Source organism: Mustela lutreola, chromosome 13 (genome assembly GCF_030435805.1).
Source record: "Mustela lutreola isolate mMusLut2 chromosome 13, mMusLut2.pri, whole genome shotgun sequence".
Taxonomy (NCBI): Eukaryota; Metazoa; Chordata; class Mammalia; order Carnivora; family Mustelidae; genus Mustela; species Mustela lutreola.
Window position 1 is genome coordinate 78,390,457 of NC_081302.1, and position 24,637 is coordinate 78,415,093.

Below are 24,637 nucleotides of genomic sequence, written 5' to 3' on the forward strand. Positions count from 1 at the left end.
CATTAAATTTTAACAAAATACATTTTTTTTAAACTAATATTTTATAACTACAAAAAACTACACTGGGGAAATCTCTTACCTTCATTTTTATTTCAAGGCTATATAATAAATATGTGGTGTTATTATCATGAAATTTCACCAACATCTGAGGGATTTTTTTTTTTTAATGACTTTTTTTACTGGGACTGTTTTGTTACACTCTGCCACCTTACCCCAGCTAATTCATTTCAATATTCCAATTAAAATAAGAAAATAAAATGGATAAAGGAGGTTTTAGTAAAGTGAATTATTTGATTTTTATTAAAATGAACATTAAAAGTACTTACTTGACTTCAATGAATATTATTAAGATGACAACAAAGCCAATGATGACCATATACACACATCTGGCAACAGTGCAGCATAATTTGTAAAAGTATAATTATTTATACCTACATATAAAATTAGATATCACATACTAGCCTGCTAGGAATTATATTGAATATAATACTATCTCTTATGTTCAATTATTATAAATCACATTTTATTACAAATCATATTTATAAAACAGACTAGAAATTTCTCATAAATTTGGGTCATATAATTTGATTTCATGTTAGCCTTGAATATGAGTATTCAATTCAATACTGGCCACCCTAATTTAACAAATTTTTATTAACAGAATCCCACTTTGATTTGATTAGATTTATTTTAAAAGAAGAGAAGCTACAACAACAAAAATATTTACAACCAGCATTGACTTTGGACAATAGTTTCATAAAACAGAAAATTTGATGTCTATTTTCAGTTCAAAAGCAATTCCTTCCAGATAACATAAAAACAATTTGAATCAAACTGCATTTACTCATGGGAAACAGGAATCTACAGAGCAAAAATATTTCTTATAAATCTGAAACTATATGAAACCCATGTAAGTTTCAATTTCTGAAATCTGTTAAGCTAAAATTATGCAAATGAGGCTAGTTCTAGAAATTAGCAGAAGAGTTTAAAACTAATGTACTATTTTTAGAAGGAAAACTTATTTTTGAGCAATTTTACTAGAATTTGTACTAGTTTTATTTCAAAATTTTGTATTTATATTTAGAATCTACAGCTGAATGAAAAATATAAATTTTAAAGATATTTAAAATTGAGCCAGAAGATTATGATCCCTTGCATAGCAGTATCAGTGGTCCCGGTTTACTATGGTTCAACTTATGATTTTTGACTTTATGACGGAGTAAAAGCAATAAGCATTCAGCAGAAACCATACTTGGAATTTTGAAATTTGATCACTTCCCAGGCTGGTGACATGCAGTATAATACTCGTTTGTGACTCCAGGCAAGGGCAGCTACTATACCCAGTCAGTAAGGGTAAACAGCCCATACATTTATAACCATTCCATACTCATACAACCATTCTGTTTTTCATTTTCAGTACAGTATTCAATTACTAACATGAGATATTCAACACTTTATGATAAAATAGGCTTGGTGTTAGATGATTTTGTCCAATTGGAGGTTGATAATAAGCATTCTCAGCACGTTTAAGGTAGGCTAGGCTATGCTGTGATGTTCCATAGGTCAGTTAGGTATATTAAATGTATTTCTGACTTAATGAGATTCTCAGTTTGTGATGGGTGTACTAGAATGTAACCCCATGTCAGTCAAGGAAGATCTGTATATATGTTTTCTCTGGCATTTACTTCAATAAATGCACAACCAATATATAAATATAAATATAGAACAGTATACAAAACACAGTGAAATACTTAAAGATCTTATTAAATTACTTATTAAATACTAGAAAAAATACAGATCACAGAAATGAAGTACTTATTAACTTAATGTAATATTGAGTTTTTGTTCACTCGCTTTATTTTCTAAACTGTAGTCTGTGTTAACATTTTCTTTACACAAGACTGATCAGGATATAAGTTTTGTGAGTATATTTCAAAATTATTTTGGCTATCCTGCTATTTTCTTTAGATACATAGATAAACTCTTATCCCCAAGATGGCATTTCAGACTTCCAAAGAACATAAAGGAGTAAATTTTATAGTTACCCAAAACTTCTGTAAATACCAATTTTAAAAACTAGTGAGTAAATGCCAAATACTGAGTTAGCTGTTTGTAATTCAGCTATTTTGCTAAGATAAATTTAAATTCTCAGTTTAATAATAATTTTTATCAATATAACATCATTTTTGTCATTGTATTAGCTAACCTAATAAAACTAATCTAAGAGATTGTAATTACTTGACTTTGAGAATCTTCAAGGATTTAATTAGGAGCTCTCTTCCACAAAGAATTCTTCCTATACAAGAACATGCCCAATTCAAGTAAGTATAACACTGAACTTCTGCTGATGAAAATAAGAAATGCATTAGAACATGGAGTATTAAATATGAAAAATATTCAATAAATGATTAATAGTATGTTACATTTGTATAGTACACTTAGTTTATCAAGTTTTTCAAATATAAAATTGCTCTTCAGAAAAATCCTGTAAAAAAGTAGGAAAAGTACCACATTTCACAATGTGTTTGGGGGAATGTGTTTCACAATGGGTTTGGGGGAACTGCAACTTCAGAGCCATTAAGAGACTTGCTTAATGTCATATGACAAAAAACAAATAGACAAAATGTTATATGACAAAAAACAGACAAAAACCATTAAGTCTCAGTCTAGTCTTCCAAATATAACATATTTATCCTCCTATATAAGGATAACACTTTCTCATTTTATATTCCTTTATAGAGTAAAAGGAAACATGCTGCTTTTAAAATTCTATAACAAAATAGCTATTACAGTTACTTTTTAAAATTTTATCAAAAATCTACAGCTAGGAAACAATACTAAATAACTCTTATTCTTATACTCTTCAGATTGTACTATTTTTCTGTAGCATGTTACAAAGTTTACACTGATAAGATCAAAATGTAGTAATACAAAGCAAAATACCCTAGACTTGGTAATCCATCAATCACATTCTATGAGGTTACTTTTCTTTTTAAAATGTAAATCTCATATTAAGATAAATTAAAATTGCTTCTAGTCACTCTTAATCCCTGACTGAAACCAATGGCTCGATGTCTACCAGCAATTCACCTTACCCAGAGGTCATGTTCAGCGTAGTCAAACAGAAGCCATACTTTCCTATCAGCATGAGACAGAAAAACCTTTTGAAGAGAGATGACATTTGGATGCTTAAGCTCTCGAAGTAACTGCAAAACAAGGAAGAGCAATTAAAAATCTTTGCCATGAAAATAATGTTAAGTAAATCATACATTTGTAATGCACAGAAATACAAACCCAATGGTAATCAATCCTAAAAATCTAGTAAGTACCCACACTATTTTGGAAGTGTCCAGATATATGCTTCAGTAACAAATGCAGAAAAACTCTGGAGAAAAGATACTGAGAAGATATAACTGAGTAAATCTATTTTGTTGTTATTGTTTAATTGGTTTTTACTTTTGTTTTGGTTTTTAATTGTGATAAAATATACATTAAAATCACCGTTTAACAATTTTAAGTGTACAATTCAATAGCTTTTAAAAAACTAACTGCAACATTAGATAATATAACATTTGTCAATATCAAATATCAGATGAAAATTAAAATCTGTAATTCTGTGAGATATAGCATCTATTTTTTTAGGCACTAAATTATGTAGTTGATTAAGATTTTATAAACATTTAATAAAATAAAGAACTTATACAGACAGAGGCATCTAAGCAGAACACATTTTTATGGCTTAACCTTTCTCATTTCCTAGAAGGACATTCTATTTAAAATCTTTTATTGCCTTATTTCATTCTCATTTATTAACCAAAGTGGGCCTAATAATCCATCAGTTAAAAACTATTCCTACTCTGCCAAGAAAAAAAAAAAAAGGAACAACAGCAGTAACATTGTCAAGAAAAAATTTCTCATGAAGCCTGATACTATGTCTTTATCAGTTAAAACCGAGTTATACAGTGCCTTCCAAATGTTTTCCAAATACATGACAGCCATGTGAGAAAGTCAAGGTTTTAGAACTTATGACTTTAGTACCTTTTATAAGAACACTGCTACCAAAACAAGAATTAATATAAATGCAATGTTAACAATATATTAGGGACTCTGAAATGAATTCAGCCAAGGAAAGACTATGAATGGACTATCTATTAAATACTCATTTATATTAATCATTATTCTCTGGAAAGTGATAATTACTTTATTCAGGAGGAAGATTAAATTCAAGTTATAGATTTCTGCTTTTAGAATATAATTCCAAACTTACGAGACTTCAGAGATTATACACAAAGCTTTAGAAACCTAAAGGTCAGTATCTAAGATTAACCATTTCCTAATTAATAAAGAAGGCAAAGAATCTGATAGGGAAAGTCTAGACTTCGGGATTACCCAGGATCATCCAGCTGGCTCCAGAGCTAAACCCAGTGCTAAGTTCATCTTAGTTCTGGGTCAGTGTTTTCTCCATTACCTCATGATTGGAACACACTTCTCAGGCACTATTTCAAATCCTTTCTGGGAACTGTCACGGTAGAAATTATAACAGACTCCAAAGCTCTGGCAAAAGTTCTTTCTAATTATTAGAAACCTACATATAAAGCTATTCTTAGTATCTCCTCAATTTCACCTCCAAGATAAGACTTAGCTCCTATACTGGAAAAAAAAAAAAGAAACCCAAAAAACAAAACCAGCAGCACCCATTTTATTAAGTTCTTCGTAAGTGCCAAGTATGGTGCAAAACATATGACATGCATTATGTCACTGAATCATGAATTACCCTATGAAATATTTACATTACTTCTAATTTCATAAATGAGGAAATAGTGGTTTGAGGGGATTAAATAATTTGCTCATGATCACAGTGCTAGGTAGTGGTTTAAATCAGGATTTTAATGCTTTTAAAATTAATTAATTGGCTTTTAAAGTACAAAGTCAGCACTCTAAGGTCTAATACCAACACTTTTTTTTTAAAAGATTTTATTTATTTGACAGAGAGATAGAGAGCACAAGCAGGCACAGAGGCAGGCAGGGGGAGAGTGAGAAGCAGGCTCTCGGCTGAGCTGGGAGACCGATGCAGGGCTAAATCCCGCAACCATAGTCATGACCTGAGCCAAAGGCAGAGACTGAGCCACCCAGGTGCCCCAAATATCAACACTTTCTAAGACCTAATACACTGGGGGACTATTTCTCCTTACATTCCAGAGGCACAGGTATTTTAAGTATATACTAGGTTGTGAACTGGCCAATGGCAGCTACATGTTTTGCTCACGATTGCTACCTTCTAGCACCCTGTCCAGGCACCTGGTAGGCACTCATTAAGTTTTTGGTGAATAATGAATTTGTGAATAAACAATATATACAAATTAAAAGGCATCATACAACACACCCTTTGCTTCTGATCTGTGGACTAAGATCACTGCTTTTATCATAAAACCTTATTCCACTTCTTCAAAAAAATCTACGTCTTAAAAAAGCGAGTCCTCTTCTATTTTTAAACCATCCAGCTGACTAGTCAGACAACAAATCTTCCAGGGTAATGATTTAATAATATATTAACAGTAAGAACTATCATTATTATAAGTAATTATAATCATAACTAAATAATTAAGTGTTATGGACTCAATCTCCCCAAATTCTTGTTGAAGCCCTAACCCCCGGTGCCTCAGAATGTGATTGTATTTGAAAACAAGGCCTTTATAGAGGCAACTGAGCTAAAATAAGGTCAGTAGGGTGGCCCTGATCCAATCTGAATGGTGACTTTCTAAGAGGAGGAGGTTAGGACACACAGAGAGACACTGGGGCAGCTTGTACAGATAGACAGCCACTGAAGAGGCCACAAGAGGGTGGTTGTCTGCAAACTCAGGAGAAGCTGCAGAAGAAACCAACTCTGCAGACTCTGAGAAAGTAAGTTTCTGTTGTTTAAGTCACCCAGTTCATAGTATTTTGTTCTGGCAGCCTTGGCAAACTAATACAGTAAATAATTACTATTACTAAGTAAAACACTCTAATATTGGGTGTTTGGGGGAGATTTATCAGGAGATGGGTCAGTATGGGGTTAGAGATGGAAACTGAGTTTCAGTGGGGAATTACATCTAAGTCAATATTTTTATTGAAGTACTTCAAAAAAATCAGGGAGCTGGGCTCTATTTGGCAGGACTACCATTAAGCAAATGCCTCCTTCACACCAGCCACTGTGGAGATGCACTAGGTCCTGGCATATAAAATGTGCTAAGACTTGCTGAAGTCTTCGAGTGGGAAACAAATGCAAGTAAGCACATAATCCTAATGCTGTGGCTGCAGCAGTGGTAACTGATGATTTATTGAGAGTAGCTAATATTTACCTAGAGTTTATCGGGCCCAAAGAAGTATGCTGAGTTCCTCACAATAAACCCCATGAGACACTATTATCATTTTACAAATGAGAAAACGAGAACACAAGGAAATCAAGTAACTTGCCTTGAGTCCTAAAAGCTGGTAAGTGGTAAAGCTAGGTAAAGCACGGAAATCTGGCCAGGACTTTAAGTGCTACAGGCAGTACTTTGAGTCTGGTACTCTGACGCTGTGGAAACATCCCAAAGTTCTCCTAGCTGATGAAAAGCACTTCAGCATTTCATCACCACACAGAGGCAGCCCATAGCATGTAGATACCTTTTTTTTTTTTTTTTTTGGTCTTTCTGAGGATTTTATGTTAAAAAAACAATTTAAAGAAAAGGTTTGAATAAATTTAAGCAATGGTTTCTATCACAGAAATCACCTAAATTCTTTTAATTCTACTGGGAATAAAATCTTAATTTCCTGTACTAAGAGTACTACTAAAAATACAAGTGTCTTAATACATCATTCTTATCAACTTAATTCATTCCAGTTGTACCATACAATATCATACTTAATTTCAACCCTTAAAGTACAAATAAATAAAAAATAAATTAATAACATTTAAAACTGTATCTTGTCAATAAGTAGCACCTAGACCAGTGAGAAAATAGGATATAAAACTTCTGATATTCTCAAAATAACACTGATTTCTAATATTAAAATGTTACAACATGGCAAAAATAATAAATTCTACATTTATGCCATGGGGGTAATGATAGATAAGTTGAAATTACTATAACAGTATACAGAATAATATTTCAAAATTCTTTCAATTATTTTGTTAAAGTTGTGGAAGCTTTCTTCAATCAAATTCTTGCGAATTGTTAAGAATAAAACCAAAAACAAACCCTGAGATGCCTAGATTAAAACAGATGTGAACTTTAAAAGTAGAGTCTGCAGTTTTACTTCTGCTCCCCTCGCTACCTCATTCCAGCTACAAGGCTGCCTCTTGGAATACTGATCGTCCACTGAAGCACAGTTTAAAAACCACTAAGCTTAAGGGATTCTACCTAGCAAGAAATTCTGGAAATACAAAACAAACCACAAACAATACAATGAGGATGAAGACATGCAATGCTCTTAACTTTAGGAGAAGTGCTTGGAGTTCTCCCCACCTCCCTTTACAAGTACTTACTGAACAAAGACTGTTCACACCTAGCACACGCTGGTGAAGAAATATATTATAGTGTAGTGAAAACAGAACCCAACAAAAAGCAGCGCCTTATAATTTATTATAAGTGCTATGAAAGAAAACAAACTGGGGGCCGACTGTAAGAGAACAGAGGAGATGCCTGGTGAGTAAAAAGGACTTCTCAGAGGAAGACTTAACGAGGGAAGAGGACTGATGAGATGTACCAAGAGACGGTATACTTTTTTCTTTTGGATTTTTTATTACAGAATTTTTTAAACGTAAATGAAATAGAATAGTAAGGGGCGCCTGGGTGGCTTAGTGGGTTAAAGCCTCTGCCTTCGCTCTGGTCGTGATCCCAGGGTTTTGGGATTGAGCCACTGCCCCGCATCAGGCTCTCTGCTCAGCGGGGAGCCTGCTTCCTCCTTTCTCTCTCTCTGCCTGTCTTTCTACTTGTGATCTCTGTCAACTAAATAAATAAAATCTTTTAAAAAAAATAGAGTAGTAGGGGCGCCCGGGTGGCTCAGTTGGTTGGGCAGCTGCCTTCGGCTCGGGTCATGATTCCAGAGTCCTGGGATTGAGCCCCGCATCAGGCTCCCTACTCAGCAGAGAGCCTGCTTCTTTCTCTCCCCCTCTCCCTGCCGCTCTACTTACTTGTGCTCTCTCTCTAGCTCTCTGTAAAATAAACAAATAAAATATTAAAAAAAAAAAATAGAGTAGTAAAACAGACCCCTGTGTATCATTATCCACTCTCAGCCTATCTCATTTTATCAACATTCGTACCCCATCCTCCCACCTTAGCCTGGATTATTTTGAAATAAATCTGACATGATTTCACCTGTAAATATTTCAGTTTATGTCTCTAAAATATAGGATCTCTTTGCTCTGACCACATGGAAATAAATTAGCAATCAGCAATAAATTATCCCAAAAGACTCACATGTTTAAAAAAATTTTATTAAGTTTTCTAATTATAATTCCAGCATAGTTAACATACAGCGTTATATTAGTTTCAGGTGTAAAATCCGTGATTCAACAATTCTATGCTACTCAGTGCTCCTCATGGTAGTAAGTGTACTCTTTAATCCCCACCCCCTATTTCATCCACCTCCCACCCACTCCCCTCTAGTAATAGGTTGTTCTCTATAGTTAAAGAGTCTGTTTCTTGGTTTGACTCTTTCCCGTTTTGCTTGTTTTGTTTAATTCTATATAGTAACATAATATGGTATTTGTCTTTCTCTAACTGACTTACTTCACTTAGTATTATATTCTCTAGCTCCATCCATATTGTTGCAAATGGCAAGATTCCATTCTTTTTTTATGGCTGAATATTTTTGTGTGCGTATGTGTGCACATGCGTGTGTGCGCGCACACACACACCCACACACAATTTTCTCTATTCATTCATCTATCAGTGGACACTTGGGCTGCTTCCATAATTTGGATATCAAAAGTTATATTGCAATAAACAGAGGGGTGCATGTATCCCTGTGAATTTCTGTGGTAAATATCCAGTTGTGTGATTACTGAACTGTAGAGTAGTTCTGTTTCGGACTTTTTGAGAAAAATCCATACTGTTTTCCACAGTAGCTGCACCAGTTTGTATTCTCACCAAGAGTGCTCCAGGGTTCCTTTTTCTCCACAAGCTCACCAACAGTTGTTATTTCTTGTGTTTTTTATTTTAGCCATTCTGACAGGTATAAGTGTAGTTTGGATTTCCATTTCCTATGATGAGTGATGTTGGGCATTTTTTTGTGTCTATTGGCTATCTGGATGTCTTCTTTGGAAAAATGTTCATATTTTCTGTGCATTTTTTAATTGGGTTATTTGTTTTTTGGGTGTTTAGCTGTATCAGTTCTTGATATATTTTGGATACTAGCACTTCATCAGATATGTGATTTTCAAATACCTTTTTCTGTTAAGTAGATTGTCTTTTTAATTTTAACTCTTTCTTTTGCTGTGCAAAAACTTTTTATTTTGATGTTGTCCCAAAAGATTACTTTGGATTTCATATTTCTTGCTTCAGGAGACAGATCTGGAAAAATGCTTCTATAGCCGATGACAGAGAAATTACTGCCTGTACTCTCTTCAAGGATTTTTATGGTTTCAGATCTCACATAAGGTCTTTAATTCATTTTGAGTTTATTGTGAAAGAAAGTGGTCCAGTTTCATTCTTTTGCATGTCCAGTTTAGCTTCCAGTTTCCCCAACACCATTTGCTGAAGAGACTTTTTTCAATTGTATATTTATTCCTCCTTTGTAAAAAATTAACTGACCATATAATTATGGATTCATTTCTGGGTTTTCTGTTCCATTCCATACATGTTTAAAAATTAACTATATATATATATATATATACACACACACACACACACATTTTTTTTTTAAAGATTTTATTTATTTACTTGACAGACAGAGATCACAGGCAGGCAGAGAGGGGGAAGCAGACTCCCCGGCGAGCAGAGAGCCCGATGCGAGGCTCGATCTCAGGACCCTGAGATCACGACCTGAGCCGAAGGCAGAGGCTTTAACCCACTGAGCCACCCAGGCGCCCCAACTATATATATGTTTTAAATTTTAATTAATTTATTTGAGAGAGTGTGAGAGACAGAGAGTGCGTTGTGATAAGAGGAGCAGAGGAAGAGGGACAAGCAGAATCCAGGGTGAGCATGGAACCCAATGCAGGGCTCAATCTCACAACCCTGAGATCATGACCTTAGGCCAAATCAAGAGTCAGACACTTAGCCAACTGAGCCACCCAGGCACCCCTAAAATTAGATAATATATATACTGTTTTAAAGATTTTATTTATTTGACAGAGAGAGAGATATCACAAGTACGCGGGGGGGGGGGGGGGTGGCGGCCGCTGAGCAGAGAGCCTGACGTGGGGCTCGATCCCATGACCCTGAGATCATGACCTGAGCAGAAGGCAGAGGCTTACCCCACTGAGACACCCAGGTGCCCCTAAACAATGTATTTCTAAATAATCCACGAATAAAAGACAAAAATCACAAGAAAACTGAAAATATTCTGTACTAAATGACAATGAAAATACAATATAACAAAACTTATGGAATACAAGTAGAACACAGCTTAGTGGAAGATTGATAGTTTTAATTGCTTATTGAAAAGAATAATTTAAAATCAATTATCTAAGGTTCCATCTTAAGAAGATAAAAGAGATGTGTAAGCCCAAAGTAGAAGGAAAAACAGAATAAAGATAAGAACAGAGATCAATGATATAAACAGAAAACAAATTACAACCTGCAATGAAATAGGAGATCACCACAGAAACTATAGATGCGAAATGATAACAGAATATTATGAACAACTTTGTGCTAATAAATTCAACAACAAAATAGACAAATTAGAGATAGACAAATTACAGAGGTGCCTGGGTGGCTCAGTCAGTTAAGTGTCTGCCTTCAGCTCAGGTCATGATCCCAGGGTCCTGGAACTGAGCCATGCATTGGGCTCTCTTCTCAGTGGGCAGTCTGCTTCTCCCTCTCCCTGCCACTCCCCCTGTTTGTGTTCACGTGCTCTCTCCCTAACTCTCTCTCTCAATTAAATAAAATCTTAAAAAGAAAGAAAGAAAGAAAGAAAGAAAGAAATTGGGGCGCCTGGGTGGTTCAGTGGGTTAAAGCCTCTGCCTTTGGCTCAGGTCATGATCTCAGGGGCCTGGGATTGAGCCCCACATTGGGCTCTCTGCTCCTCAGGGAGCCTGCCTCCTCTCTCTCTCTCTGCCTGCCTCTCTGCCTACTTGTGATCTCTGTCTGTCAAATAAATAAATAAACAAAATCTTAAAAAAAAAAAATGCAATAGACAAATTATAGAAAAAATACAATATATCAAACACAAGATGAAAAATAAAATCTGAAAAGCTCTTTACCTATTAAGTAAATAATATTGGTTGGTGAATTCTATCAAACATTTAAGGAAGAAAAACTATCAATCTTATAGAAACTGTCTGAATATGGGAGATGAAAAAAGGCTGCCTAATGTGTTTCATGAGGGCAGTACAATCTTGATACCAAAGACAAAGACGTTACAGGAAACATAATTATAGACCAACATCCTTCAAATTCATACACTTAAAGCTCTTTAACAACATATTACTAAATCAAACCTAGCAATATATAACAAAGCAAGAATTATTTCAAGAATGCAAAACTGGATAAACATTACAAATCAATGTAGTCTACCAATGTATCAGAATAAAAGAGAACTACAGGGTCATTTTGGTACATGTAGAAAAATTTGATACACTTACAAAAAAAACAGAAGGAACTTCCTTAGTCTAACTAATAGCATCTATTAAAAAACTCTATGGTTAGCATTTTACCTAATGGTGAAACACTGAAAAACACTTTCACCAAGATTGGGAACAAGTCAAAGACATCCATCCTGATTACTCTTCAACATTATATGAAAGGCTTGAGCCAGTGCAAAAAGAAAAAAAAATAAAAATAAAAAGATGGAAAGAAGGAAAACTATTCTAAATTGCATACGTAATTATTTATGCAGAAAATCTGCATGTATCATCAAAACCTGCCAGTGAATTTACATATGTATCTAAAATGTACAATATTTTAAAAGTTCTATTTTTTCTTTTTAACGTTCCATTTCTAAGTATAGAAGCAAACACATGGGAAATAAAATTTTAAATTAAAAATTTAAAAATAATCCCATATACAATAGTGCCAGAAAACATGAAGCTCTTTAGAAATGAATTTAACAGGTGTACAAAACCTCTACAACTAAAAAATTATAAAATGCTGTAGAGAAAATTAATGAAAACCTTAAAAACTGAAACTATATCTTTTTAGATTCATGGTTTGGATGTTTCAATATTCCCTGAATTTATCCAAACCATAATCCCAGCAGGCATATTACTGAAATAAAAATTGACAAGATGATTCAAAAGTTTATATGATAATGCAAAGGACCTAAAATAGTCCAATCCTGAAACAGAAAAATAAGGCTAGAAGCCATATACAATCTTACTTCAAATCTTGCTGTAAAGCTAGAGTGACCTGATAATGGCATAAGTATAGACAAAGATGGAACAAAATAGAGCCCAGAAATAGTCCATACTTACACAGTCACTTAAATTTTTACAAAGATGCCAAACAAAGTCAATCGGGAAGAATCTTTTTTAAAGTGATGTTACAACAACTGTACATTCATAGGGGTTAAGGTGGGAAAGAAGCTTAAACCTTACATCACACCTATACAAAGAAAATTGAATTAAGTATACATAAATAAAAAAACAAAACCAAAACTATATAGCTTTTAGAAGAAAACAAAGGAAAATTTCTTCACAACCATAAGTAAAGATTTATTCAGCCAGATACAGAAATCAATAGTCATAAAAAGGAAAAATTAGTAAATTTCATCAAAAATAAAAATTTCTGCTCACTTTAGATTGAAGAACCACAATCAAACACATTAAAAGTAACTTTCTGTATTTCTTTCTATGCCAAACTGAATTTACAGTTATTAACATATACATGAAGAATGCCTGTTCCTAAAATGAATGAGTTGTTTTTAAAACACTTTGCCCAAGTTTAATAAAGAGAGAAGCACAAAAACCATAAATGCACAGCGCAGTGAGTTCTCACATAGTGAACTAACATAACCAGACCCAGATCAAGATCAAGAAACAGAATCCTGAAGGTCCCTTGTCTCCCCCTTCTGTCACTCCCTGGCCCTCCCCAAAGGTAATCTCCATCATGACATCTAACATCACTAACCACAGTTTAATGGATTTTAATTCTTCAAAACTAATTAGAACATGTAGAAGTGTAGATACTGAAGAACTGATAGTTAAGGTACAGATATCCTTCCTTTAGATTCAAGAACATTAAAAATCTACCAATTACTTGAAATATAATTTCCAACATGGCATACCTTTGGTTATGAAAGAATGCCCTCTACCTCACCTCTACTCTTCCCTCATGGAGGTAATTTTTTTTGGGGGGAGGGGGGGGTTAAGATTTTGTTTATTTATTTGACAGACAGAGATCCCAAGTAGGCAGAGTGGCAGGCAGAGAGAAAGGAAGGCAGGCTCGATCCCAGGACCCTGAAACCATGACCTGAGCCGAAGGCAGGGGCTTAACCCACTGAGCCACCCATGCACACCTCATGGAGCTAATTCTTACATGTCTTCCAAAACCTGCAACCTTCCTTGATTCTCTTGGTTAGAGATGTGGGTAATTTTCTCACTCTCCATATACTTCTATCATTGCTCTTCATACACTATTTTTTTTTTAAGATTTTATTTACTTATTTAAGAGAGAGTGAGAAAACATGAGAGGGGAGAAGATCAGAGAGAGATGCAGACTCCCCATGGAGCTGGGAGCCCAATGTGGGACTCGGTCCCCAGACTCCCGGATCATGACCTGAGCCGAAGGCAGTTGCTTAACCAACTGAGCCATCCAGGTGCCCTTTTTTTTTAGTTCCCGTACACTATTACTGTAAGATTTAGGAGTGCCTTTCATCAGTGTGTAAATATTTAAGGCCAGGGATTCTCACTTGCTCGGTTTCTTTACTTTTACCTACTCTAGTTCTCATCAACATAATACACAACAAATGGCTGTTAACAGAAACCCCAGTGGTATAGAATCTGTTAAATGGGTAAAATTATTTAAATTAATATATCCAGGTCACAACAGCCTATTATCTGTAGACAGATACAAGGGCTAAAAGTGACAAAAACAAAGATTTTAATACATATTCTAGAATATTTTGATTATAGTCAGAATAGACAAATTTGGATCCACAGTGTTACAACAGTAACAACTGAAGTAAAATCTCATGGAAGTAATACTCAGTTTAAATGTGTGAATAATTATTTAGTAATGCATTAACATGAATGTTTTCCTTTGGAATCAAAATGAGATGCTAACACCATATGGAAAGCTATGCTTCCAAAAGAAAACAGCACATATTTTTACATATTCAAATGAACAGATAAAATGAAAATCAAATAATACAATCTCATTTTAAGTTCATGTAAGTAATGACATCAATCTCATCTTATTAAAATAGGAATATTAATTTTAATGAACTAACATAGATTCATACACATTTACTTTTATTGCACCCAATGAAATAATATGAATAACTGGACCCTTAATATTTAGTGACATTTATTGGAAAAATACACATTTATATAAACAACTAATATTGACTCACTCCCAAACAAATGAATTTACATAGTTATTCCTGCTAGAACTACATGCCACCTTTACTTCTCTTAGGAAACAAACATATTTTTCTATAGATTGTCAATAAGAAAAATATTTACCAACTTTCAATTAATGTGTATATGTGACAAACAAAATTCAGAGACCTACATAGTTGACACTCATAAGTCAATTGATAATAATGATTATAAAAAGAAATTCACTTACTGCTATTTCTCTACATGCCGACATAGAGATCCCAGTTCCTTCTATTTGTTTTAAAGCATAGTCTTTATCATCTTTCCTGTAAAAACAAAGTTATTTTAATATTGGATAAAACTAAATGTATGTGAATTTTTAATAAAATATAAATATAAATCACGTAATACATTTTTGATACCTTTCACATGTAATCACAGAATATCATATAGGAAAAAGGTTTTGGATAATCTAGTTCAATCCCACTATTTGATGAGGAAAGTCAGATTCAAAGTAATAAAAAGATTTGTCCAAGGCTCCATGGTTTGGGAAGGCAAAGACTTAGAAATAGGTTCTTCCTGTTCTAATATATATACATTTCCTTTCTATATATGTATGTGTTCGTGTGTGTGCTGTAACACTCAACAAACACACATACACAACTTGTTTTCTAAAACCCTTTCAGATATTGGTGGGTCAAAAAATTAAGAAATGAATGTATCACTAAAGTACAAAATGGTGATAATTCCAAACAAGTTATAGTCCTCATATCCCCCAATACCTTCGAAGAGAGTCACTCAACATGGTTTATTGAGCACTTACTACGTATTCAGAACTGTGTTCAGTATTGGGGATAGAGCAGAGTTCCTTGTTCTATAGAGCTTTCTGCATCTACTGGTCTAGACAGATAAACAACTAACACACCACAGTACAGTATGATAAGTGCTATGATAGGGCAAGTGTAAACCACAGAGGTTATTCAATGGTCACTCTGGTAGAGGACCTAAGCAAAAACTTCTCAAAAGAACCACCACTGGAATGAAGCCTGAACAGCAATTCTTGAACTCTTTTGACCCAGGACCCCTTTACTCTCTTGGATATTACTAAAAACTCTCAAGAATTTTTGTTTTATCTATCATTATTTACCCTATTAGATTTCTTTAAATGGAAACTTCTAAAAACAGAGAATGCAAAAGCATATACCTACTAGCCACCAGAGCAATGACATCAAAATGTTATGACACCTTTGGAAAAAACGCACTGTACATTCATGAGACAGTAAGAAAAGGAAATACCGATGACCCTGAACAACATGGGTTTGAGCTGCGTGGTCCATTTATATGCAAATTTTTAAAATAAATACAATACAGTACTAAATTTTATGATTTTCTTACCATTTTCTTTTTCCAAGTTTCCTTTATTGTAAGAATACACTATGTATCACATATACATACTAAATATGTATTAATCTACTATTTATCTGTAAGGTTATTAGTAGTGAAGTTATTGGGGAAGTAAAAGTTATATATGAATTGGGGAGGAGTCAAGATGGCGGAGAAGTAGCAGGCTGAGACTACTTCAGCTAGCCGGAGATCAGCTAGATAGCTTATCTAAAGATTGCAAACACCTGAAAATCCATCGGCAGATCGAAGAGAAGAAGAACAGCAATTCTGGAAACAGAAAAACAACCACTTTCTGAAAGGTAGGACCCACGGAGAAGTGAATCCAAAGCGACGGTAAGCTAGACCCCGGGAGGAGGGGCCGGCTCCCGGCAAGCGGCGGAGCAACAGCCCACAAAATCAGGACTTTTAAAAGTCTGTTCCGCTGAGGGACATTGCTCCAGAGGCTAAACTGGGGCGAAGCCCACGCAGGGTCAGCGTGGCTTCAGGTCCCGCAGGGTCACAGAAGGATCGGGGGTGTCTGAGTGTCGCAGAGCTTGTGGGTAATGGAACGGGAAAGCCGGCTACAGAGACAGAGCCGACAGTAAGCTCGCAGCTTGGGGTGACCTTGAACCGGTCGCAGGCTCGGTGAGCTCGGAGTGCGGCCGGAGGTCAGGCAGACGGGAGTAACTGGGCGCTGTTCTCTGAGGGCGCACTGAGGAGTGGGGCCCTGGGCTCTCGGGTCCTCCGGGCCGGAGACCAGGAGGCCGCCATTTGTATTCCCGTCCTCCGGAAGTCTATGGAAAGCGCTCAGGGAACAAAAGTCCTGAAAGCAAACCGGAGCGGATTACTCACCCCGGCCCCCGGTAAGGGCGGTGTAATTTGGCCTGGGGCAAAGACACTTGAGAATCACTACAACAGGCCCCTCCCCCAGAAGATCAACAAGAAATCCAGCCAAGACCAAGTTCACCTACCAAGGAGTGCGGTTTCAATAGCAAGGAGAGCAGCAGAATTCCAGAGGAGGAGAAAGCCAAGCACGGAACTCATGGCTTTTTCCCTGTGATTTTTCTTAGTCTTTCAGTTAATTTAATTTTTTTCTTTTTCATTTTTTGTTTCTTTTTTTTCTCGCCTTCGGGAAAAAAATTTTTTTTAACTTTTACCTTTTTCTTTTTTAATGATTTTTTACTAGTTTATCTAATATATATATTTTTTCTTTTTTGCATTTTTCTTAGGTGTTTTCTTTTTTTAAATTCTTTTTTTTTCTTTTCTTTTTCTTTTTTATTTTCTTTTTTTTTTTCTTTCTTCCTTTTTGAACCTCTTTTTATCCCCTTACTCCCCCCTCACGATTTTGGATCTCTTCTAATTTGGTTAAAGCACATTTTCCTGGGGTTGTTGCCACCCTTTTAGTATTTTACTTGCCCCTTCATATACTCTTATCTGGACAAAATGACAAGACGGAAAAATTCAACACAAAAAAAAGAACAAGAGGCAGTACCGAAGGCTAGGGACCTAATCAATACAGACATTGGTAATATGTCAGATCTAGAGTTCAGAATGACAATTCTCAAGGTTCTAGCCAGGCTCAAAAAAGGCATGGAAGATATTAGAGAAACCCTCTCGAGAGATATAAAAGCCCTTTCTGGAGAAATAAAAAAACTAAAATCTAACCAAGTTGAAATCAAAAAAGCTATTAATGAGATGCAATCAAAAATGGAGGCTCTCACTGCTAGGATAAATGAGGCAGAAGAAAGAATTAGTGATATAGAAGACCAAATGACAGAGAATAAAGAAGATGAGCAAAAGAGGGACAAACAGCTACTGGACCACGAGGGGAGAATTCAAGAGATAAGTGACACCATAAGACGAAACAACATTAGAATAATAGGGATTCCAGAAGAAGAAGAAAGAGCGAGGGGAGCAGAAGGTATGCTGGAGAGAATTATTGGGGAGAATTTCCCCAATATGGCAAAGGGAACAAGCATCAAAATTCAGGAGGTTCAGAGAACGCCCCTCAAAATCAATAAGAATAGGCCCACACCCTGTCACCTAATAGTAAAATTCACAACTCTCAGTGACAAAGAGAAAATCCTGAAAGCAGCCCGGGAAACGAAGTCTGTAACATACAATGGTAAAAATATTAGATTGGCAGCTGACTTATCCACAGAGACTTGGCAGGCCAGAAAGAGCTGGCATGATATTTTCAGAGCACTAAACGAGAAAAACATGCAGCAAACAATAGTATATCCAGCGAGGCTATCATTGAAAATAGAAGGAGAGATTAAAAGCTTCCAGGACAAACAAAAACTGAAAGAATTTGCAAATACCAAACCAGCTCTACCGGAAATATTGAAAGGGGTCCTCTAAGCAAAGAGAGAGCCTACAAGTGGTAGATCAGAAAGGCACAGAGACCATATACAGTAACAGTCACCTTATAGGCAATACAATGGCACTAAATTCATATCTCTCAATAGTTACCCTGAATGTTAATGAGATAAAAGCACCTGTCAAAGACACAGGGTATCAGAATGGATAAAAAAACAAAACCCGGGCGCCTGGGTGGCTCAGTGGGTTAAGCCACTGCCTTCGGCTCAGGTCAAGATCTCAGGGTCCTGGGATCGAGTCCCGCATCGGGCTCTCTGCTCAGCAGGGAGCCTGCTTCCTTCTCTCTCCCTCTCTGCCTGCCTCTCAGTGTACTTGTAATTTCTCTCTGTCAAATAAATAAATAAAATCTTTAAAAAAAAAAAAACACACACAAAACCCATCTATATGTTGCCTCCAAGAAACTCATTTTAAGCCCGAAGACACCTCCAGATTTAAGTGAGGGGGTGGAAAAGAATTTACCATGCTAATGGACATCAGAAGAAAGCAGGAGTGGCAATCCTTATATCAGATCCATTAGATTTTAAGCCAAAGACTATAATAAGAGATGAGGAAGGACACTATATCATACTCAAAGGGTGTGTCCAACAAGAAGATTTAACAATTTTAAATATCTATGCCTCCAACGTGGGAGCAGCCAACTATATAAACCAATTAATAACAAAATCAAAGAAACACATCAACAATAATACAATAATAGTAGGGGACTTTAACACTCCCCTCACTGAAATGGACAGATCATCCAAGCAAAAGATCAGTAAGGAAATAAAGGCCTTAATCGACACACTGGACCAGATGGACATCACAGATATATTCAGAACATTTCATCCCAAAGCAACAGAATACACATTCTTCTCTAGTGCACATGGAACATTCTCCAGAATAGATCATATCCTTGGTCCTAAATCAGGACTCAACCGGTATCAAAACATTGGGATAATTCCCTGCATATTTTCAGACCACAATGCTCTAAAGCTAGAACTCAACCACAAAAGGAAGTTTGGAAAGAACCCAAATACATGAAGACTAAACAGCATCCTTCTAAAGAATGAATGGGTCAACCAGGAAATTAAAGAAGAATTGAAAAAAATCATGGAAACAAATGATAATGAAAATACAACGGTTCAAAATCTGTGGGACACAACAAAGGCAGTCCTGAGAGGAAAATATATAGCGGTACAGGCCTTTCTCAAGAAACAAGAAAGGTCTCAGGTATACAACCTAACCCTACACCTACAGGAGCTGGAGAAAGAACAAGAAAGAAACCCTAAGCCCAGCAGGAGAAGAGAAATCATAAAAATCAGAGCAGAAATCAATGAAATAGAAACCAAAAAAACAATAGAACAAATCAACGAAACTAGGAGCTGGTTCTTTGAAAGAATTAATAAAATTGATAAACCCCTGGCCCGACTTATCAAAAAGAAAAGAGAAAGGACCCAAATAAATAAAATCATGAATGAAAGAGGAGAGATCACAACTAACACCAAAGAAATACAAACTATTATAAGAACATACTATGAGCAACTCTACGCCAATAAATTTGACAATCTGGAAGAAATGGATGCATTCCTAGAAACATATAAACTACCACAACTGAACCTGGAAGAAATAGAAAGCCTGAACAGACCCATAACCAGTAAGGAGATTGAAACAGTCATTAAAAATCTCCAAACAAACAAAAGCCCAGGACCAGACGGCTTCCCGGGGGAATTCTACCAAACATTTAAAGAAGAACTAATTCCTATTCTCCTGAAACTGTTCCAAAAAATAAAAATGGAAGGAAAACTTCCAAACTCATTTTATGAGGCCAGCATCACCTTGATCCCAAAACCAGACAAGGATCCCACCAAAAAAGAGAGCTATAGACCAATATCCTTGATGAACACAGATGCGAAAATACTCAACAAAATACTAGCCAATAGGATTCAACAGTACATTAAAAATATTATTCACCACGACCAAGTGGGATTTATTCCAGGGCTGCAGGGTTGGTTCAACATCCGCAAATCAGTCAATGTGATACAACACATCAATAAAAGAAAGAACAAGAACCATAGGATACTCTCAATAGAAGCTGAAAAAGCATCTGACAAAGTACAGCATCCCTTCCTGATCAAAACTCTTCAAAGTGTAGGGATAGAGGGCACATACCTCAATATCCTCAAAGCCATCTATGAAAAACCCACCGCAAATATCATTCTCAATGGAGAAAAACTGAAAGCTTTTCCGCTAAAGTCAGGAACACGGCAGGGATATCCATTATCACCACTGCTATTCAACATAGTACTAGAGGTCCTAGCCTCAGCAATCAGACAACAAAAGGAAATTAAAGGCATCCAAATAGGCAAAGAAGAAGTCAAATTATCACTCTTCGCAGATGATATGATACTACATGTGGAAAACCCAAAAGACTCCACTCCAAAACTGCTAGAACTTATACAGGAATTCAGTAAAGTGTCAGGATATAAAATCAATGCACAGAAATCAGTTGCATTTCTCTACACCAACAGCAAGACAGAAGAAAGAGAAATTAAGGAGTCAATCCCATTTACAATTGCACCCAAAACCATAAGATACCTAGGAATAAACCTAACCAAAGAGACACAGAATCTATACTCAGAAAACTATAAAGTACTCATGAAAGAAATTGAGGAAGACACAAAGAAATGGAAAAATGTTCCATGCCCCTGGATTGGAAGAATAAATATTGTGAAAATGTCTATGCTACCTAAAGCAATCTACACATTTAATGCAATTCCTATCAAAGTACCATCCATCTTTTTCAAAGAAATGGAACAAATAATGCTAAAATTTATATGGAACCAGAAAAGACCTCGAATAGCCAATGGGATATTGAAAAAGAAAGCCAAAGTTGGTGGCATCACAACTCCGGACTTCAAGCTTTATTACAAAGCTGTCATCATCAAGACAGCATGGTACTGGCACAAAAACAGACACATAGATCAATGCAACAGAAGAGAGAGCCCAGAAATAGACCCTCAACTCTATGGCCAACTAATCTTCGACAAAGCAGGAAAGAATGTCCAATGGAAAAAAGACAGCCTCTTCAATAAATGGTGCTGGGAAAATTGGACAGCCACATGCAGAAAAATGAAATTGGACCATTTCCTTACACCACACACAAAAATAGAGTCAAAATGGATCAAGGACCTCAATGTGCGAAAGGAATCCATCAAAATCCTTGAGGAGAACACAGGCAGCAACCTCTTCGACCTCTGCCGCAGCAACATCTTCCTAGGAACAAAGCAAAAGGCAAGGGAAGCAAGGGAAAAAATGAACTATTGGGATTTCATCAAGATCAAAAGCTTTTGCACAGCAAAGGAAACAGTTCACAAAATCAAAAGACAACTGACAGAATGGGAGAAGATATTTGCAAACGACATATCAGATAAAGGACTAGTGTCCAGAATCTATAAAGAACTTAGCAAACTCAACACCCAAAGAACAAATAGTCCAATCAAGAAATGGGCAGAGGACATGAACAGATATTTCTTCAAAGAAGACATCCAGATGGCCAACAGACACATGAAAAAGTGCTCCATATCACTCGGCATCAGGGAAATACAAATCAAAACCACAATGAGATATCACCTCACACCAGTCAGAATGGCTAAAATCAACAAGTCAGGAAATGACAGATGCTGGCGAGGATGCGGAGAAAGGGGAACCCTCCTACACTGTTGGTGGGAATGCAAGCTGGTGCAGCCCCTCTGGAAAACAGCATGGAGGTTCCTCAAAATGTTGAAAATAGAACTGCCCTATGACCCAGCAATTGCACTATTGGGTATTTACCCTAAAGATACAAACGTAGTGATCCAAAGGGGCACGTGCACCCGAATGTTTATAGCAGCAATGTCCACAATAGCCAAACTATGGAAAGAACCTAGATGTCCATCAACAGATGAATGGATCAAGAAGATGTGGTATATATACATAATGGAATACTATGCAGCCATCAAAAGAAATGAAATCTTGCCATTTGCGACAACATGGATGGAACTAGAGCATATCATGCTTAGCGAAATAAGTCAAGCAGAGAAAGACAACTATCATATGATCTCCCTGATATGAGGAAGTGGTGATGCAACATAGGGGCTTAAGTGGGTAGGAGAAGAATAAATCAAACAAGATGGGATTGGGAGGAAGACAAACCGTAAGTGACTCTTAATCTCACAAAACAAACTGAGGGTTGCTGGGGGGAGAGGGTTTGGGAGAAGGGGGTGGGATTATGGACATTGGGGAGGGTATGTGCTTTGGTGAGTGCTGTGAAGTGTGTAAACCTGGTGATTCACAGACCTGTACCCCTGGGGATAAAAATATGTGTTTATAAAAAATAAAAAATTAATAAAAAAAAATAAAAAAAAAACAAAAAACAATCAAACAAAAAATAAATAAATAAATAAATTTTTAAAAGAAAAAAAGTTATATATGAATTTTATTTATTTATTTATTTATTTATTTATTTATTTATAAGGATTTTATTTATTTGACAGACAAAGATCACAAGTAGGCAGAGAGGGCAGGCAGAGAGAGAGAGAGAGGAGGAAGCAGGCTCTCAGCTGAGCAGAGAGCCCGATGTGGAGTTTGATCCTAAGACCCTGGGATCATGACCTGAGCTGAAGGCAGAGGCTTTAATCCACTGAGCCACCCAGGCGTCCTTATATATGAATTTTACATAGTGGTGGGCTATTGGAGCCCAACCCCAACCTCCATGTTATTCAAGGGTCAACTGTAGTATCATAGCACTACAATGAAAACAGTGCCAACCACATGGACCCTCTGAAAGGACTGTGTCTGAGGGGTAACTAGCAGTTCCCAGATCAGACTTCAGAAACTGCTGGTGTGTGTGTGTGTGTGTTATGAGTTAAGGGGAAAACACAATGTGAAGACAAATGAAACGAAAGAAAACCATCTGAGGGAGAACAGACAATGGGGGATAAGGCTGATGGCATTAATCAGGAACCACAACATAAAAGTCTTTTTACTCCAAGAATAACAGGAAGCACTCCATTTAAGATTTCTTTAATAAGAAATACCAATTAGGGATGCCTGGGTGGGGGTGCCTGAATGGCTCAGTGGGTTAAAGCCTCTGCCTTCAGCTTGGGTCACGATGCCAGGGTCCTGAAATCAAGCCCCGCTTCGGGCTCTCTGCTCAGTGGGGAGCCTGCTTCCTTTCCTCTTTCTCTGCCTGCCTCTCTGCCTACTTGTGATCTCTGTCAAATAAATAAATAAAATCTTTTAAGAAAGAAAGAAAGAAAGAAAGAAAGAAAGAAAGAAAGAAAGAAAGAAAGAAAGAAAGAAAGAAAGAAAAGGGATGCCTGGGTGGCTCAATCAGTTAAGCGTCTGCCTTCAGCTCAGGGTCGTGGGATGCACATCAGGCTCCCTGCTCAGTGGGGGGAATTTGCTTTTCCCTTTCTCCTTCTCCCTGCTTGTGCATGTTCTCTCTCTCATATAAATAAATAAAACCTTTAAAAAAAAGAAAATATCAATTATATTTTATTTGAAAAAATATGTCTGGCTGCCATTTGAATGCTTAGGGGGAGTAAATAAGAACAGGAGGCAGAGAAGCCAGTTAAAAGTAAACAGTGTTAAAATTACTCAGGTGAAAGATGATGATGGTGGCCACAGAATGGTGGCTGCCATACGGGGTAGACTGGAGCGATATAAGGCAGAACCAATAGCACCTGGTGACTGAACTCTGGGCAGAAGGAAGAGGAGTCAAAGAAAATGATTTCTGGGGGCGCCTGGGTGGTTCAGTGGGTTGAGCCGCTGCCTTCGGCTCAGGTCATGATCTCGGGGTCCTGGGATCGAGTCCCGCATCGGGCTCTCTGCTCAGCGGGGAGCCTGCTTCCCTCTCTCTCTCTCTCTACCTGCCTCTCCATCTACTTGTGATTTCTCTCTGTCAAATAAATAAATAAAATCTTTAAAAAAAAAAAAGAAAATGATTTCTGCTCTAGCAATAGGTTAATGGCATATTACTGACTGAAATAAAAAAACAGCAGGAGGAAAAGATCTGAGCGAACAAGAAGATGACAGTTCTGTCTTGTGCAGGTTGAGTCTACAGTACATATGAGACACCTAAGTGAAAATGCCAAGCTGAATAAACACGTCTAAAGCTCTAGAGAAAGCTGAAGACACCAATTTACTATAATCAGCATATCCACAGTAATTAAAGCTATGAGAGTAAAGTGA

At 36.4% G+C, this 24,637-nt stretch overlaps 1 protein-coding gene across 2 annotated transcripts in view; it reads right to left on the bottom strand.

Moving 5' to 3' along the window:
- Positions 1 to 24,637, bottom strand: part of CDK8 (cyclin dependent kinase 8) — a 136,203-nt gene that overhangs the window by 52,396 nt on the left and 59,170 nt on the right. For both annotated transcript variants that reach the window (XM_059143842.1, XM_059143841.1), the window contains exons 2-3: positions 14,916 to 14,991; positions 3,096 to 3,206 (exon numbers count right to left, since the gene is read on the bottom strand). In XM_059143842.1, coding sequence (XP_058999825.1) covers positions 3,096 to 3,206; positions 14,916 to 14,991 — 187 coding nt within the window. The remainder of the gene's footprint in view (positions 1 to 3,095; positions 3,207 to 14,915; positions 14,992 to 24,637) is intronic.